The sequence below is a fragment of the Trachemys scripta genome, chromosome 10, assembly GCF_013100865.1.
Source record: "Trachemys scripta elegans isolate TJP31775 chromosome 10, CAS_Tse_1.0, whole genome shotgun sequence".
Classification (NCBI taxonomy): domain Eukaryota; kingdom Metazoa; phylum Chordata; order Testudines; family Emydidae; genus Trachemys; species Trachemys scripta.
In genome coordinates this window covers 68,358,768-68,378,488 of record NC_048307.1, presented here as the reverse complement: position 1 = coordinate 68,378,488, position 19,721 = coordinate 68,358,768, and the positions used below count along the sequence as shown (strand labels likewise).

Genomic DNA, 19,721 nt, shown 5'->3' with positions numbered 1-19,721 from the left:
CCACCCCCTTTGTGACGACTTACGGAAGCCGGGAGAGGGCTGTTCTGGGGACGCCACGGCGGTTGCCAGGCGACGGGGCGCTTCCCTGGTTACCGTGGCTCCGAGGGGAGGGACAGGAGAGCCGGGCAGGCAGCGACAGCGGGAGGATGAAGGAGAAGCGGTGCCTGTGCGAGATTTGTACCTGCGGGTAAGAAGCAAAAGGGGACCCAGAAGAGCGGCCCCTTCCCCGAGTCCCCTAAGCCTGATCCACCGCGAGACCTAAATCCCCCCACAGGGGCCGAACCCCTTCCCTGGGAACCTCAAACCGCGCCCTCCTCCCCCTGTCCCGGAGCCACTCGTGGGCCCGCACCCATCGCCTCCGGACCAGAACCCGAACGCCACCCCCGTAACAGGACCCGAACTTCCTCCGCCCCGGGACCGCCCCAGCCTCCGTGAGCACGAACTTCCCGGGATCCAAAACCTCCTGCCCCAGCCCAGGTGCTGTCGCGACCCTTGGCTGAAAGTGGTTAACGTTACCAGGGTTTACAGTTTGGTTCAATGGCTTTTACAAATTGTTCCAGCACCGTTCTGCCCCAGGACCCGAATCAGCAAATCCCATCTGCATCCAAACACCCCCATCCCGAGAACCAAACTTTTTGGGACCAAACTGCCCTGCGGCCGCAGCCCAAGCCCCCTTAGCCCTGGGTCAAACCTCGCTGAGCTCGCGCCTGCCCCTGTCCTAAACATGAACCCTCCCCACCCACCCCCAAATCCCCTGGTTCTGGAGACTGAACCTTTGGGGTCCCAAATCTGCTTTTTCCAAGCAGCTCAAACTGTCCCTACTTCCCTTCAAACACTCTGATAGTGTTCAAGGGCAGTTTCATCCTGACCCTGTCTAAGGGCATATGCATTTTACCATCATTTTTCTCATCTAGACCTGAGGTGGAAGATTTCCCAAAATTTCTGAATGTAGATACAGCCAAAGAGGGGGGAAAAAATCTACAGAACGTTGTTTTACTGGGGATTGGCCAGTTTGTATACTGCTACTCACAGGCCTGTATATGCCTCATCTCAACATGGCCTAGTGCACCCTTGTTCCAAGGGCTCCAGGGGAAAAGAGGTGTCTTGGAACCAGTTATGCCAGTTCTGGCTCTGCCCAGAAGGACTTCTGAAACCCAGTGGAGAAGACCTTACAGCTGTTTCGTAGGCACTAGCAGAGTTGGCATAAAGGGGACACAATACAACTATGAATTCCTCCCCTTGACTTTTGTTTTAAGCTCTGTGAACTGTAACCACGTTTTACAGCTCTAATATACATCTACCACTATGACCTGATTAAGTCTGGAGAAGTAAAAACAGCTTTTTTAGAAAGTATCTGGTTTCTTTAGAAAAGGGAATACAGAGACAGCTTTCAACTCTCGTTGGAGTACTGTTCTGAAAAAGGAAAAGAATGTGGGTTCTTAGTAGAAATAAAGTAACATACTTAGGCTTTGTCTAGACTAAGAAAAGGTGGTTTTAAAATGTTAATTCATGTTTTTGTTTTTTGTTTTTTTTAAAAAACCTTTTTATGTAGTCTAGACTGGGTCTTAAGGTTAGATTGTGCCTTAAAGCACGGCCCTACTTTAATGTGTTGGCAGACGGGCTGCACAGCAGTGGGAGCAATTCTGGCTAACTTATCTAGAATTCGTCCTGGGTAGAAAACACTGCCACACCAGCTCTTCATCCTTTTTAAATAAGTGCAACATGCTAATCCTTCCCCTGCGCACAGCCAGCTCTCTCACTATTACAGAGCGGAGATTGGCCATTGTCTTACTTTCAACCATGTCTTTTTGAACAATTTGTTATTGTCCTACGGCCTGTTCGAGCCAGCGAGGCTGGTGCAAACGGGTAGGTCAGGAAAAAGGCTTCCTACAGGGAATACTACCGCCTCTCGCTGGGGTGGTAGTACACCTGAATGCAGTATTACCTAGCTCAGGAAATTTTAGAATCATGACTCAGACTACAAAAAATCATATGATTGGCTTAAAATTTATGAGATTTAAAAAATAATAAAATGTGGGGTATTTTTATTTGCATTCAATATTGGAACGGTTAGGGTTCACATTTTAGCCCTCATTCAATCACAAAAGCTAAGAGCTAAGCAAGCAAGCTGAGATTCTCACATAATCACTGAAATCCTGGATCTGTGCCTTTAAGAAAAACATCAAGTATTGTGAGACTTGTGAAATAAAACCATGAGAGTTGGCATCACTTTGTACAGGAGGCACAGAAGCAGCTTTCCCAACTCTCTCCCACCTCTCCCACATAGAAGGGGCATTCCAGGTTCCAGGGTGGGACAAATAGGACAGGCCAGATTAACTGGGGAGGGGAGTGGAGGGGTCATCAAAGGGCTGGGGCATTCAAATGCCCTGATGATTCTGTGTCCTTGCAAGTGACCACTGTAGTATGGTTACAAGTTAGGACAGTCCTGAAGTCTACTTCATCCAGGGCCACGCCTTCCCCTAGCAGCTCCTGAATAGCAGAGACAGGAGTTCCCTGTCCTCTGTCCTTGACTGTATGGGCAATTCTGTCCATTTCTTCCCCAGCTACGTTGTGGTTGGCCCATGGTGAAGAGTAAAAGACAGGCAGTGTGAGGGTACTTGCATTCTCTTGCCCTGCCTCCTAGCTATAATCTATCCCACAGAATTGTATCTCTGGGCTTAATCATGAGATAGCGAACTGATTGTTTCCATGAGGAGAAATCAGAGCTATGCAGCCTAGAATCAAATATAAAGATGGTGTGATGTGACATTGTGGAGAAGGGAAACCATGTTTATCCCAAGTGAAAAAAATATGTCTCTAAACTCAAAGACACGACATTGTATGATATAATTATTATTATTAATAAATACTGTAAAATACAGAAAAGAAATTGGTTAAAACAGGGGTTCTCAACCCTTTTTCTGAGCCCCTCCTAACATGCTATAAAAACTCCACAGCCCACCTGTGCACAATAACTGGTTTTCTGCATATAAAAGCCAGAGCTGGCATTACGGGGTAGCAAGCAGGGCACTTTCCTGGGGCCCCATGCCACAGGGGCCACCACAAAGCTACATTGCTCAGACTTCGGCTTCAGCCCCATGTGGTGGGGCTTTGGCTTTCTGCCCTAAGCCGCAAGCGAGTCTAATGCTGGTCCTGCTTGGTGGACCCCTGAAACCTCCTAGGGGCCCTGAATCCCTGGTTGAGAACTACTGGGTTAAAATACACATTGCTGAAGGTTTCAGCTTTCCCCCTGCTAATTTTCCCCCTACTGTTACTCACACCTTCTTGTCAACTGTTTGAAATGGGCCACCCTTATTACCACTACAAAAGTGATTTTTCCTCCTGCTGATAATAGCCCACTTTAATTGAATTGTCTCGTTATAATTGGTAAGGCAACCCTTACCAATGTACTCTGTATATATAGCTTCCTACTGTATTTTCCACTCCATGCATCTGATGAACTGGGTTTAGCCCACAAAAGCTTATGCCCAAATAAATTTTAGTCTCTAAGGTGCCACAAGTATTCCTCATTGACATTGCTGAAGGTTTTGCAGTCAATAAATTCTCAATAGGTTATTGTTTTTGGCAGCTCATTGAGTTTGCTTTGGTGTAGTACTACAGTGTTTCTGTTTTTACGGGAAGATTAGTTGCTTGGCAGTGTTACCTGGGCATTGTGATGTACACACAAGAAAACTGTGATATATTGCACAAGTTCTACTTAGCTGGAGTCTTACAAACTGTAATTCTGAATTATTTTAGATATATTTATATTTCATTCTGAATATTAAAACAGAGGGAATAATTCTTCTACCTGTAGTTAGGTCCTGGGAACAAATACTGTAAAAAATGTCAGCCAGAAGGTGTTTCTGTGTCTCAGAATAGACAGTGCATTTAAGACTAGATTCTGCAGCCATTGCCTGTACCGAACAGCATTTACTCGTGAATAGTCCCTTTTCACTCAGGTAGCAAAGTCTTGGGCATTTATATCCAGAGGTTCTAGGTTCAATCCCCACCGCCAGCAATACAGTCTGGGGTATAGGGTTACAAATGGTGGCCCATATAGGAAATTGAGCTTGGGTGGTGAAGCTCTGAAGTTCAGGAAAAGCTTCCCTCCCTAGGGGAAGTGTGTAACCACCTCACTGTAGAGCTCAGTGGGACTTCTCAGGTATAGTGATTAGCACTTACTCACATAAGGGTGGTAGGATCTGGCCCCTATTTGGTGAATGTTACTATGAGTATTTTAAGAATATGGAGAGTAGACACCGTTCTCCCTAAGCTGAATGCCCTTTTCAGTGCCAATTAAAAATATATGCTTTCAACAACTTTTTCCAACAAATAATTGTGCTGCCAAAAAGACTAGGTGTCTGCAGGGGCTGAGCACAGTCAGCTCCCATCAGCTTAACACTTCTCAAGTTAGAGTCAGTGCTGGGGATGGTTCTGTATACCAGTCACCACTAAAGTTCCTAGCTTCTCAAGTTTAGGATGTGTCTAACAGTAATATAAGATTGTGCCAAAGTGTACAAATGATCATCTTCCAGTTGCTTTGCTTAAAAGGCAAGTTTTGGTTGTTATTTTTTAAACCACAAAAATGTTCTTGTAACTGCATTTGTTCAGAATAATGATTAGATCCTTTATTGGTATCCCTGGCGTATATCCCCAGACCCACTTCCCAGTTTCCAAGTGATATTTTTTGAGAATGGACCAGGTATCAACTACCAACCATTCTTGGGATATTTCCATAATAAGAAGCAAACATTTTTATTTCCTTATTTCCCATGGGTTGCAAATGAGCTACGTTAATATGAAAGAAAATGAACCCCTGCCTGTGAACAGAGTCAGGATTCAGATTGCTTGCTTGATATAGAAGTCTAACAGTTGGCAAACACAAGATGTAAATTCTGGCCTTCAGGAGCAGAGAACAGCTGTGCAGTAGTTAGATGACCTCCCAGACTATATCTAAGAGTTGTTTATAGACAAGAAAGTTGCCCATATACAAGAGTTTCTCCGTATTCTTATCTTCATTTTGGTATATAAAGATATGGAACTATTTACTAAAACTTATTCTGTTAGTCAATCTCCCAGTCCTTCCACATTCCCCTCATGCTTGTTATAATTTCCCGAAGAAGATTGTAATTTCTCAATAAATGATAGATAAAAGGAAAGGGGAAGTTTGAATGAAATGTGAGATACTTAATACTCAATACATCTAAATGCTTGCAAACCCAACAGAAAATTAAGGATGGAATTAGGGAGTACTAGAGCAACTCTGGAAGAGAATGTTTAGTCTTTGTTAGGAAGTCCATCCACTGACGGAAAAGAAAACAGGAAAGATTAATCAAATGGAACACTACAGAACAGTTGACAAGAAAATGGAATAAGCAAGAAAGTCCCAGGAGCTCTTCATTCAGCAGGTAAATGGAGAATTTAAATATATATATTTAGTTAAAATAATCAGAACAATTTAAAAAATAGACATTCCAAACAGTTAAAAAGAAAACAAAACTGGCCTCACTGCAGTGAAGAGTGCCTTAGGGGAGGATCCCTGCAGCCATACACAGCCTCATTGACTTCAGTGGAGCTCCGCTCAGGCACAAATCCTTGCAGGACTGAGGCCTAAATAACCTTCACACATACTGTAAATTATGCAGTCTTTTAGTTTTTATTATAGGTTTCCTGACACTTTCTTTTACAAAACTCTGTTTTCAGTTAGATATAACTTTGCTAACATTTAATTGTTTGGATTGAAAGTTTCCATGCTGGGTGTCTGCCTCGGGTAGATTGTTGTTTGTTTTTTGTTTAATTTAATCAAGAACAGTTTAGCTATTTCTCAGAATGAAGTTAGTAAAAAATAAGTTATTTTCCCATGTGATTCTTACAATCATTTTGTCGAGATGTTCTAGCACGTCCCTGCTTTAGAGCAAGGTCTTGAAATTTGGCAGGAGGGTCACTCTGGTGTCAGGGATATACCTTTTGCTATCCCTGTGAAAATCATTGAAAATTTGGCCAAAATATGAGTTCACATATGCTTAATAGAGACTTGTTAGCGTTTGGCAGCTAAATTCTCCAAATATTCCATTTGTACTGAGCATGCTCCATTCCAGGGCTACAATGGCTGAGCAGGACTTTCCCTGAAATAGCTCCTACTGGCAGACAGAGACTGCTGTGGTGACAGGTACAAGAACTGAGGGCAGGGAGACCGTCTCCCCAGTATTCTCAAACTTCCCACTGTTGGCGCTCAGATGACAAGGAGAAATAGGTTGATTGGAATGCAAAGAGGGTGAGAAGCTGAGCCTATAAAGGTGGTGAGTCAGGGAGAGTGAGACAAAGTGTCCAGCAGAAATGGGAAGAGGACTGAGGAGGAGCTTTGGGGGCTGAGCCAAAGAGTCAAGGGAGAGTGGGGGACTGGGACATGCACCTGGGGAGGGCTGGGAGTGTAGCAGTTAGGCACTTAGTGCATTTTTCAAAAGCACCTCTGTTTCTTTAGGCTCCAAATACCTTAAAAAATATGGCCCATGGTCTCTGCTGAAGTCAATGGAAGTTTTGTCTCCCAGGTGCTTCAGGAGCAGGACCTCTGAAATGACTAATACAGCAGTTCAAAACAATGTTAACCAATCATAATGCATACTAAAGGTACCTCCTGATTGGCTACAACTGACTTTGATGAAAACTCTTAATAACCTTGGCATCAGTCAGACAATATATGCATTTTGATTGGCACTACAAATAATCGATTTCTTTCCGGACTTGTAATTCAATCTCCCACTTAGAATGCAACTTCAAAAAAAAATTGTTACATGTGGAGCTGTATATTCATACCAAAAAACTGATATTTCTGATGAGGAATTTCAGAATGTATGTAACAATATACTGATCATGACTACATATTTCAGTAAATATAAACATTTATTGTTCCTCAAGATAACAAGCATTTTTTTTTCAGTCCTGATTAACTCCTCAGGTAAAGAAATCTTGATGTTAAAGAGAAGTGAATGCCTGGTTAATATTGATGAATTGGATTTGTCTGATATTATTTATACAGAAAAAACAAGAAAAGCAATAGAAAACCAAGAGAAAGCACAATAAAATGGTGGAAGGGAAAATCCATAAGGATACAAGGGGAGATCAGATCAGTGACGGCAGAAAAGATAGGCACTTAGGATACAAAGCAATAGGTTCATCTCTAGGTGAAGGGAACAGGCAGTTAGTTAAATTGGGGTGTGGTTTGAGGATTTTTATGCTCATTAACCAGGGAGGCAGCAAGGTCCATGTTTCCTCACTTTTAGAAACATTAGAAAGTTTTAGAGACATTTATCCGCCCTGACATCTCAAAGACACTATATATTACATTTTAGCTATCATTATTGAGTGTTTTTATTTAACTTTTTGTATCTATCTGCTAGTGTACTAGCACCAAGCAAAGAATAGGCCTGAGACAAAGATAACAAGGAGCCCAGTACACAACTATTAATTCTCCCTTGGAGGATAGTCTGCAGCTGACTCAGTAGAGAAAACAAATCATGTTTTCTCCTACCCACCCTACCTCCAGTCGCATTGGCTTATGGTGATTGACCACATGACATGTTAGTATCCTTCCATGTTGTGGCTACCTACCAGATGCATGAATGAGGAGTCCCCTTCTGTCAGTCAGTCAAGGGATTTTCATACCACAGTTTCTCCTCCTTCTGGTGTGCTGGCAGGCTTCTCCAGTGACATTCCAGAACTGAAGAAAAATATTGGGAAGCCTACACTACTTAATTTATCTAGTCATTTTGCCCAGAGCATCCTGGATGAATGTCCATACTGTTGTGCTCCTCCCACAATGGAAAATAATTAGCAAGGTAGGAAAATTTCACTTGCAGCCTTCTATTTAAAAAATAAGATTTAGGACTTTAAACACTTTCAGATAGAGGCTTGCAGTGTGTGAAAGGATGAAGGGAAAAGGGAAAGGAGGAAAGAGGAAGACAAGGAGGAGGATGACATGCTGACTTACCTTTGATGTTACAATCCAACACAACATCAAACTGATCATCTAGCAGCACCAGAGGCAAATGCAGGCAGGAAAGAAGGTTACATTTCTTCTGACTGTGCAGGTATTCAGCTTCATCTAGCTATATGAAGCACTTTGAGATATTTGCAAGAATCTAACTGTATGTAAATATCATAGATGAGGTATGACAGTCACAAAAATTCTCTTTATAGAGTCTGTTGTCCCCTCAGTCTATGTGTATAATGCTCATTGGTGTTAATGTTTCAAGGTGTTGTCCTTTGGTGGACAAATATTTCTCTCTCAATAGTAGTCAATCCATGACACAATCATAAAGGACTCTGAGGAATCAGCGAAAGCAGACATTCTCTTTGCACATTCACATAAGAGAATAACTACTTACTAAAGATTAATTTTGCTTTTGTCATGAAGACTGGATTTCCACATTCCCCAGTTTACTAGTTCTACTTAAAAAGAGTTTCAATGAGACTTTTCTTTGTCTATAAATCATGTATGTTCCCCCCAGAATTATTTTTCCTGTCAACACTAGGGAACTCAGGTCATTTAAGCAGCAGAATAGTTTCAGTAATAAAGTGTCCAAATATAACTTCTTTCACTCAGATGGTGATGTTTACCTTGGCAATTAAAAACCTTATTGATATATTTATTTTGTTTATAAACTCTTAATGATTTAAAGTCTCCTAAAGGAGACTTTTCTCATAATAAATCTTATTCTATGGGAGGGAATGCTCTAGAAAGCTCTCAAGGATGAATCTTGTTGGCATGAGAAAACTAATTATGTGCCAGATCTTTGGCTGGTGCAAGTCAACATAGCTCTGTTAAGTCAACAGAGCTACACCAATTTATACCAGCTGAGGCGCTCGCCCAAATGGTGTCTATTTAAATTTTTTGAGATTTATCTGTTAACATGTTATCTAAGCAATAAATTATCAGTCTTGCTCATGGAAGAAAGAAAACATAACCTCCCAGAGCAGACATCAATCATTCATGAGTCAGGAACACATGCACTTCAAAATACATTAAAAGATCAATAACTCTGGCATAAAAGATAATGATGAAGTGTAGCAACACATTTATAGGTAACACACATAAATCAAATAGTTCTCAATTAGCCAAATTATAAGCAACATATTTCATTAGTCATGTCCCACCCTTTGATTGATGATTCTCAACAGATATTTAGAATTCAGATCTCATTCTCCACTCTCTCTCCTGAAAGTTGTGATTTAGTTGTAATCATTTCTAGAAAGATATTCTCTTAATGATAATTCTTTTATTATCATTTGGTTTAAACCCCAAACTGGATTTGTCAGTTATCCAAAGCCATGAAATATGCTCTCTGAGGCGGATTCCCATTTGCATTAAGGCCTCCTTGACACTGCCATTTACTCCCACTTTAAGTCCTCTTTACACTGCCAGAGAATCAGTGTTTTTCGGTGTATATCTTGTATGTTTTTCGGTGTATATCTTTTGTATTTCACAATTTGTAACACTATTCTGTTACCATTACTCACATTGATAGTACCGTACTCCTGAATAGTCCCATTAAAATCAATGTAACTATTTGTATGTTATGGGATTATTCAATCTGAGTTAACAATTTTGACTCATCAGAAATAACGGAGTCTTACGCAGTCCTGCATAATTACTTTTTGCTAGCGATGCTTTGACTCTCTTTGACAAAAATAAAATGTCATGACACATTTTGATCGTTCGAACACTGATGGACTCCATTTAAATTTAATTCATTATAATCTTCAGGGTCCTTCAGGAGGAACGTATTTTTCTAATGGATGTTGTTTCTGCTTGTAGCAAGTATGATAGTGCAGGCGATATAACAATGATGGGGGAATGCTGTGGAACAAAGTACAGAATGTAGAGACAGCTGAGTATATGAATCTGATGATATCAGAGCCATTTGGAATAGATAGGGCCCTATCAAATTCACAGTTGATTTCATGGTCATAGGATTTTAATAATAATAAATTTCATGATTTTAGCTATTTCAGTCAGAAATTTCATAGCGTTGTAATTGTAGGGGTCCTGACCCAAAAAGGAGTTGTGGGGGGGGGGTCGCAAGGTTATTGTAGCGGTGGTATTGCCACCCTTACTTCTGTGCTGCTGTCTGCAGAGCTGGGCCATTAGTCAGCAGCCGCTGCTCTTAGGCTGCCCAGCTCTGAAGGCAGGAGCGCAGAAGTAAGGGTGGCATGGTATGGCATTGCCTCCCTTACTTCTGCACTGCTGCTAGCGGGGTGCTGCCTTCAGAGCTGGGTGCCCGGCCAACAGCTACCGCTCTCCAGCCAACCAGCTCTGAAGGCAGCACAGAAATAAGGGTGGCAATTCCGCAACCCCCCTGCAACTCCCTTTTGGGTCAGGACCCCCAACTTGAGAAACATTGGTCTCCCCTGTGAAATCTGTATAGTATAGGGTAAAAGCATACAAAAGACGAGATTTCATGGGGGAAGACCAGATTTCACAATCCGTGATGCGTTTTTCATGGCTGTGAATTTGGTAGGGCCCTAGGAATAGGTATTGTGGTTGGTGCATGGTTTTCTGAAATGAGCTGATGGAAAAGGTATGAGGATGCAAAAATGAAGCTGCTGTCTGTGTGAATATTATACTGTTTGTTTCAATCTCTCTTGGGCCGTATGCTTAAAATCAATGTGATAAGTGCCTCTTGGAATAAACAATTTCTGATGGCATGTATTAATCGGATAGCCTGTTTTGTTAACTAGCTTTTGATAGTTATAGTTAGTGTTTTTCTATTTTCTGCTTAAGATGACGTTTTTAGTTGTGAAATCTGGAGTACGTGCTGTACTCTGTGAAGGAATATTATACAGCATAGATGAATCCCTGGAAAAATTCAGGGTGGGTGGAACTATGTGATCAGAAGTAGCACCTTCTCATTTCCCTTTTAATCTCTTCTCTTCCTGTTTTTCCTTCCCTCCCCTAGTGCTTTTCAAACTGCTCAGTTCATTGTTACGTGGTGGGATTGTGACATTAGAGATAACTCAGCCCTCTCTTCTCTCCCTCCCATTTTTCTCTGCTGCTGCCCTGCCATCAGGTCACAGTTAATGTTGGGATTGGGGCATTAGTGGTAAATAGGTGACATGGGAGTATTATCTTTTACGGAGCCTTCTACTTTACTGTGCAATTTTCAGTTGTTATCGTTATCCCTCTGGTAGACCCAGTTTGACTGAAAATGAATTGGCAGCTTGAGGCTCCAACACACCATACACTCCACATGAGACATCTATTGAGACTGACTTGTTATGTAGGGTTATTTAATTTACCATTTAATCTAACTAGTGAGCTCCAAAATCACATGGCCCAAAAGTGCAACTAAAACTAGCTTTAGGGATTTCCCATCACAGATAATTCCTTTCTCTGTTTTCCTTTTTTACTTTAGTCCAGTGTTCCCCAAACTTGGGACGCCGCTTGTGTAGGGAAAGCCCCTGCCGGGCCGGGCCAGTTTGTTTACCTGCCCCATCCGCAGGTTCGACCGATCGCGGCTCCCCCTGGCCGCGGTTCGCTGCTTCAGGCCAATGGGAGCTGCTGGAAGTGGCGGCCAGCCCGCGCCGTTTCCTGCAACTCCCATTGGCCTGGAGCAGCGAACCGCGCCAGTGGGCGCCGCGATCAGCCGGACCTGCGGACGCAGCAGGTAAACAAACCGGCCCGGCCCGCCAGGGGCTTTCCCGACACAAGCAGCGTCCCAAGTTTGGGAAACACTGCTTTAGTCTATTTAATTTTTTATTTCACTTTGATTCAGTTTTTTCTTCTTAGTATTCACTGCTAGCCCAATTTTTCTGCAGGTCTTCACTCTGTTCTTTGAATGTCTAGTTTCCTGAGGTTGAAATGGATTTTTATCTAGTAATTGACATACACTTTTGCCCTTACAGGTCTTGTCACTGTGTCTGCGATTCTTGTACAGCCTTTCATGAAGTTCACTTATTCACCAAGTAACATTTTATATTTTGGTAACCTCTCATTAACTTGTACCTGAACCAGTGCTGGAATTGAGCTAGCAGATATAGGAGGACCTACTTTCATTTAGTCTGTCCTCTAAAGGGGAGAGAGGCTAGCATAATTCCAGTGCACACTGCACAAAGCAAATTAAGAAATTCTGACCATTCATTCTTGTTTAATGAGTCTTCTCTTTGCCAATGGTTCATTCAATCAAATCTGAAGAAGTATTTTTTAATAAATACTTCAAGAGACAGAAAGCACCCACTAGTTCTTGTAATACTGTTCTATACAATCTGGCTGCATTTTGTATATAAACTGTGGTTGAGATTAAATGAAGATGATTCTGAATCACGTTTAAACTAAGCTCCTTTATCCTGCTAGCGAGGTGTGGAGAAGCTCCGTGTAAATGACAATTAGGCCCAATGTGTCTAAATCCCTTATTTGACTTTGAAAATCTTAACCTGTATATTATAATTTCTTGCGAATCATATCCCAAAATTACTATAGTTGAACAGTACAAGACATAATACAGTATATACACCCAATAACAAAAATAAAGCCAGTACTTTTGGGGGATAGAGAATTTCAGAGAGATGGGTGTGAAAAAAATAGATTGAGACAAGAACTAAGGAGGGATAGATTCAGGAAATTTATTCTAGAGATCTGGAGCTGCAGATCAGAAGGCCATAACACCAACTGAGTTGAGATTGTGTAAAGTAGGGAGGTGACCAGTGCTGTTATGAGAAATGGTGAAAGATGTATTGAAATACACAGGGAAAAAGGAATGAGGAAGAGAGAAAGGGCAAGATACCAGAGAAGTAGAGAGAGTATTGAGTTATTGTTACAGATTAGGGAAATAATAGCATGAAAGAAGGAAGCCAATGCTTGGCAGAGAAAAGAATGTGAAGAAAGAGTGAGTTGGGTGGGTGACAGATTAACATTTAGAAGACTGGTTTTCAGAGTAGCAGCCGTGTTAGTCTGTATCCGCAAAAAGAAGAACAGGAGTACTTGTGGCACCTTAGAGACTAACAAATTTATTAGAGCATAAGCTTTCGTGGACTACAGCCCACTTCTTCGGATGCATCCGAAGAAGTGGGCTGTAGTCCACGAAAGCTTATGCTCTAATAAATTTGTTAGTCTCTAAGGTGTCACAAGTACTCCTGTTCTTCTTTTTATTTAGAAGACTGACAGCTATATTCATCCTCCCTATTCTGTACTAAGGATGCGGTAAATATTCTTTCTTCCTGTGCTATTGTGGCCTATGCAGTGCTATTTAAATGGTAACATCCTTCATAACTACAGAACAAAATAATTTGTTTCTCTTTCACACTCAGGAAGTGTTCTAGGTGCAAGGTACCTGTGATGACAATCCTATTTCTCTTGTTATACACTCATAGAATATTTGAGATGTGTTTCCCATAGATAAAACTATTGGAAATGATCTCGTTTCAATTTCTTATACAGGCGCCATCATTGCCCTCATAAATCCACAAGGATTTATGATACTGGAGGACAACCTTCCCTCATGACGGAATACGAGGACAAATATCTCCAGTATGGCAATGTCCCTCCACGCCAGAGTCTTAAGCCAAAGGAGGAGTACCAAGCACATCATGGAAGAATGGAAGGAATCACTACATTTAAGTAAATATTTTGAAGCAATGTGTTTTGGAGCTGATGTTATTCTACAGTTTCCTCATATTTTTTCATTTAGAGAAGACAGCTCTGTTTATTGGAATCATTTTCCATTGTGAAATAATTTGATTATTCATTCTCTTCAAGGATATATATGCATAAAGTTTGAGTATAGATAGCACCAGTCAATCATGTTTTAGAGTTGGCAGATGACATGCAAAGGAATTCTTTTTTTATTTTTTGTCTTTTGGGGATTCATTTTTATCTCTAAAGAAGATCTGAAAGGCAGGGCCGGCTCCAGGCACCAGTGGAGGAAGCACGTGCCTGGGGTGACACATGCTAAGAGGCGGCATTCTGTCTATTCTTGGGGCAGCACAGTCTGGGCGGCTTTTTCTTTCTTTCTTTTTTTTTTGCTTCAGCAGTTCAGGGGTAGTCCGAGCGGCTTTTTTTGCTTGGGGCAGCAAAAGTGGTAGAGCCGGCCCTGCTGAAAGGTAAATTGCTGTCAGGTTTGAAAAAGGGATTCCACCACCTTACTAAGTACAAAAAATATACCATATGTCAGACACCAAATATCTGTTGAATGATTGTTTTCTCATTGTTCATCCTGTGATCTTGATGATGCTGATCCTAAATCAGCAATTCCTTTCAAAGAGTTAACATTTTAGTCCTTCCACAATTGATACAATGTAGTTTTTGTTAAGTTTCTATATATGGGGGGAAATGTCATAAATGTCTCAATCGGAAAAAGGTAACATTGTGAAGCAGTACTGCATGTTTCTCTTTTTCAGGTCTGATTATCTTCCATACGATGTTGTAAATCGACCTCTTCGGGTACAAGAAGAGTATAAACCAAAACCCGGAGAGATTGATCTTGGAACTACATACAGGAGAGATTATAATCCTCATAAAATACAACCAGTGACATTAGTAAGACCTTTAGAAAGAAAACACATTAAGGGAGGAAAATTAGACACCATACCAACTTATCAAGGTAATTACATATGCCATTTTTAAAGAGACAATCAGCCACAATGATGGTAGTATTCTGAACTGCCATAGTGGAGTTGCGGTTTGATTTCTGACTTTGGTCTCTCACTCTCTGGCCCAATAGGTGACAGTAGTGAAGAGAGAATAACCTGTGTTTCTCAGCAATGGATTCTATTAATTTAAGAATTAACATTAATAGGCTCTGAAAGAGATGCCCTCTCCAGGTTTTCCCAACTGTGAGAAAGACTGTGGCAGAAATATAGGAAACCAGCTAAGGGAAGGAGAAGGAAACTTTGGGTTCTAATGCTAGTTATAATCCAAGCACATCTTGAAGATATATTTGGAGAAAATTGTAATTCCTTTGGTAAGAAAGATTATTAAACAATGTCAAACAGAAACATGTTAATATTATTATGGACACACTGTGCCAAGAGTCTCGCGTTCCTGCTTTGCTGCTGGACTTAATTGAAGCTTTGGATATCAATAATATTTAACAATGCTTTGTGAAGAACCATAATTTGGTACAACCCAGGTGTTTTCAGACTCAGCATGGTGATGGGCACCTTCTGAATCCAGTCTTTAGAATGGGACTGGAGCTTGCTGGAAGGACAATCTACATTATTTTAAGACCATTACTGTCTCCATTATGAGATCCAAGCATACCTTAGCTTCAATTGTGGTGGAGTTCACAATTACTGTTTTTCTACATAGTCTGATGAAACAAACTTGATTTCAGATTCGTCTTTATTATATACTTGGTATAGCATTCTGCTGATGACCTGTTTCAACAAGATGATCTTCTGTTACTCATTGATGCAACAGTTCCTAAACTGCCTCCCTGCAGATTATCCTGACAGGTTCCTTGATATACAAATAATCAATGACCAAGGCCACTGGATTAGAAGGGAAAGATACTTAAGATGCTGAAGATCAGGTGAGGCCACTGAGGGTAGGAAGTTAGAAGAATTGGGGTAGAGTAGGTAGAAGCGAAGAGCGCGTAGTGGCAAAAGTAGAGGTAGTAGAAAGTATTGGACAGCATTGGGCCTGGGGGGGGGGAAGAACATCTTTGATAACAATATTATTATTCACCAGCTTCTGTACACTTGTAGTTTAAGCTGTTACCAGCATCCGTCACTAAAATTATAGTCCATAATTCAGTCACCTTTTGTTTATATGTATTTCATCCACAGTCCTGAGATAAAATGTAGACTTTTGCAGACATATCCTCTATACAAATATTTGTATGCAATAGAAAACAGAAATCAAATATGTACATAGAAAATATTTATTTTTTCTAAAAGAAATAATCATCTTGTGGTACTAAGTGGCATTTTATTGGCAGTTTGGTGTATTCCCATAGTAGCAGGTAAGCAGAACTCCTGTATCTAATAGTAAAACAGAATTATCTTTGTTACTCAAATTCAACTCTTTTGATCAAAAGGGTTGGTGGGGGAAGAAATTAGATTTTTTAATATGGGACAGCCACAAATCAATAATAAAACCTATAATCTCTCTTTCTATCAAGTATTGTTTTTGTCTTAAAGATGACTATAGATCATGGGAAGTTCAAAGAAGGGAGCCAAATAAATTGGACCACACCTATCATCCTCCTACAGAAAAGTTTGGGAATTCTACTACATTTCAAGATGACTTTGTTCCTAGGGAGCTGAACCCCAGACAAAGCTTTAAGCCTCCAGGTGTGGCCAAACTTTCAGATGTACCTTTTGATGGTGTTACTAATCATCGCAGTTCTTACATCGCTTATCAACTGGAACCAAAATTTGTAAGACCAAAGGAAGAATACAAGCCAAGCAGCCAACCCTTTGAAGATCTCACAACCCACCGGAATGATTTTAAAGGGCTACTTGGAGAGTTTACAAAAAGCTGCAAGCCTGAATACACTAAAGTTGGGTCTAATGGTCACTTTGATGGATGCACTGAATTCCAGGATCGTTTTCAACCATGGTCAGTCTCCTTGCCTGAGGCTCGCAAGATAAGAGATTATGTTCCTCCTCCAGGTAATATGGATTTACACTCCACAAGCCATCTTGATTATGTTCCACACATGATCTGTCCCGTTGCCCCCATAAGACCAGTTTCTTATGGAAGAAGAAGTAAGGTCCCTTTCGAGGGGAACACCACAATGAAGGAAGACTTTCAAGCTTGGGCCAGCTGTCGGCAAGAAATTATTAAAAGACATCAGGAAATTCCAAAACCTACTGGAAAATTTGATGGATTGACCACATTCAAGTCTCACTATATACCACATGAGATAATTCCAGTTCAGAGTTTCAAACCTCTGCGTGTTGTAGTACCTAGTTCAGCTCGTTTTGAAGATGGAACCATGTATCGTACAGAGTATACTCCAAAGAAACAAGAGATCTGCCCAGCAAACTATCCATCTCCTCCAGGATACGTCTTTGTAAACACAGATTCTCGTGGTCACAAGTTCTTCCGCAGAGTTATTCCAGAAATCAATACATTTTCCCAGTCAAATGGTAATCATATTCCAAAAGAAGTAGCTGTTATTTCATAACTTTTAATTTTAGTAGTTTACATATTTTAAAAAATATTTAGAAGCCATAGCTTAATTTTTTCCAGGCTAAGCCTCAATGACAGTTGGCAAGTACAAGTGATTATTGTAATTTTAAAATTGTTAAATCACTTAAACTGATATAAAAATCAGCTTTAAAAAAAATGGGAATGACTTTATTACAAGATTGATGAAGATTAAGCAGCCTTAAGATGCATCTAAACATTTTGTGTGGAATCTGTTCTAATTGTGCATCTTACAATTACTGTGCTTCTCAGTTTTCACTGTCTTCCAGCCCAAGCACATACTGTGTACATTTAAATGAGATTATGACTTGCTGGAAATCATTTTGGAATCATTGAATCTGTACAGTAGCAATTAGATGTCTTAAATGTAGCTTGAGCCCTATTTAATTCTCACTGCACAGCAAATGAAACTATGATAATCTAAATGAGTAGACCCTATCCGCACTACTTCTGAAACGTTGTTTTAACATGGCTTCTGTGACCAGTGTGGAAAAGGATTTTTTCCTCTGGAAATCTTGATAGCCAAACTGCATTACAAACTAGCCTCCCATGTAGCCTATAACATAATCATAAAATCAACTTCAGAAAACAAATACCCTTTTTATGCTGGTTCAGGAAACTATGCTAGGACACTGCTAACAATAGTCTTGAACTTTGCTATTATTAATACAGTTTAAGCCTATTATGGCCAGCTCCTAATGGTGAGATTCTAACTTCTGATGCATGGTGCATAATGACCATGTAATAAAAAAGATAATCTGCTAACTTTTGCATACAAATGCAATGGCAGATTTTTTTTTGAGACACAAAACAGAGCTGGTTTGACTTTGGTCCTTAGTTCCCAACTAAAGAATTTTAACATGTTTCAAATAAGTAGATGGAATGAATGATTTATTAAGATAATGTGTGTGTTCATATAGGAGATGTTAAGCGTTATTTCAAAGTATTCTTATCTCGGTTTCAGTCAACGTGTGCAGGATTTACAGTGATCCCTTCTTACAATACTTATTTAACAATAATATGTTGTCATCACTTTCAGTATGAGGAGTATCAATGACTTATCAATATATTATCTTTTATTCATTACTATAGGAAAGCCATTTTAGTTTTGAAGTGTCATGTATTTGTATGTATACCAAATCACCAATAAAAGGACCGAAATCAAGTACAGTATGATGTTGAAAGCAGGAACTGAATCACATGAGCTCCCCTCAGAAACGTAGAGAGACCTGGACTGCTGGAAATGCTTGTTTTGTGTAACTGTTACATGAGGCTCCTGCTGTTATTACAAGAGTGGTTGTTTTTAAATTTTCTTATTTCTCTTTGTAATACGTCAATTTGCTTTACTCTAATTGAAAAATCAGGTTAATAAATTTTTTTTTTTAAAGTTCATACATGTTTTCCAGTTTGTAACGAGGTGTTTTGGATTGGATTTTTCATTAAATGTTTAAGGCTGGACTAGCCTGAGCAAGTAGCGCCATATAGCAGTACTGTCCCAGGAGTGGGGCAGGGACTGAATTCTGATTTAGTTGCAATTACGTCCCTGGGAGGTATTTAAATGCTTTGCTTCCCTGACCGGCCACTTCCCTGAATCAGTGTCTGACCACTGAGTCCTTTTCATTTTTATTTAGCAGATCTCAAATTTCTTAGCCCCATTATAGACCTATTTCAGAGTAGCAGCCGTGTTAGTCTGTATCCGCAAAAAGAACAGGAGTACTTGTGGCACCTTAGAGACTAACAAATTTATTAGAGCATAAGCTTTCGTGGACTACGGCCCACTTCATCGGATGCATATATACATAATAAATTTGTTAGTCTCTAAGGTACTCCTGTTCTTTTATTATAGACCTATTGTCCCAATATGCATTTTCTTTTCTTGCCTAAATAATTTAAGGAAACTCATATACTGACTCTACCAGCTACTCACAGATACAAAAATGTAATGATAAATACTGAGGGGAAACAGAAGAGCAAACTCAAACAGGTGTAATAGAGTTTGAAGCAGGTGTATTTGGAGATCAGGTATTTTGGGGGATTTTTTCTCTCTCTCTCTTATGGTCTTGAATACTACCTGTAAACTCATTATTTCAAGGATGGAGTGCCTAGGGGGGGACCCCTACCCATAGGAACTCAAACCCTAGGGCAAGGACCCCTACCCTTGAGAGCCCTAACCATAGCCCCAAGTCTCCTACCCATATCAACCCTAACCCTAAAGTGGGGACCCCTACCCATAGGAACTCTAATTCTAAGGCAGGGATTCGTACCCATAGGAACCCTAACCCTAGGGAGGGGATCCCTATCCACAGGAGCCATAGCACCAATTCCCCTACCCATAGGAACATCAAACTTAGGGCGGGACCCCTATACATAGGAACCCTAACCCTAGAGCAGGGACCCCTACTCACAGGAACCCTAACCCTATCCCCAATTCCCCTACCCATATGAATCTTAAGCCTAGCCCCAAATTCCGTACCCATAGGAACTCTAGCCCTAAGGCAAGGACCTCTACCCATAGGAAACTTAAGCCTAGCCCCAAATCCCATACCCACACAAACCCTAATCCTACAGT

General features: G+C 40.6%; 2 protein-coding genes across 2 annotated transcripts in view; one reads left to right on the top strand and one right to left on the bottom strand.

Annotated features, from left to right (window-relative positions):
* Positions 1–42, bottom strand: part of EFL1 (elongation factor like GTPase 1) — a 152,240-nt gene extending 152,198 nt beyond the window's left edge. Inside the window, exon 1 of the mRNA XM_034783431.1 lies at positions 24–42. The gene's annotated coding sequence lies outside the window, so the exon portion shown is untranslated. The remainder of the gene's footprint in view (positions 1–23) is intronic.
* Positions 36–18,544, top strand: SAXO2 (stabilizer of axonemal microtubules 2). Its single transcript, XM_034783432.1, has 4 exons — positions 36–187; positions 13,436–13,615; positions 14,395–14,597; positions 16,138–18,544. Exons 1-4 carry the CDS (start codon positions 147–149, stop codon positions 17,127–17,129), a joined length of 1,416 nt encoding a protein of 471 aa, XP_034639323.1. The 5' UTR covers positions 36–146; the 3' UTR covers positions 17,130–18,544.
* The last annotated feature ends 1,177 nt before the right edge of the window (positions 18,545–19,721 follow it).

What these genes read in the sequence shown, in the direction of transcription:
- SAXO2 (XM_034783432.1), top strand. Translation starts at nt 147, where the DNA reads ATGAAGGAGAAGCGGTGCCTGTGCGAGATTTGTACCTGCGG. An exon ending in TGCGAGATTTGTACCTGCGG is followed by an intron (nt 188 to 13,435) that starts GTAAGAAGCAAA and finishes TTTCTTATACAG; the next exon opens with GCGCCATCATTGCCCTCATA. An exon ending in CACCATACCAACTTATCAAG is followed by an intron (nt 14,598 to 16,137) that starts GTAATTACATAT and finishes TTTGTCTTAAAG; the next exon opens with ATGACTATAGATCATGGGAA.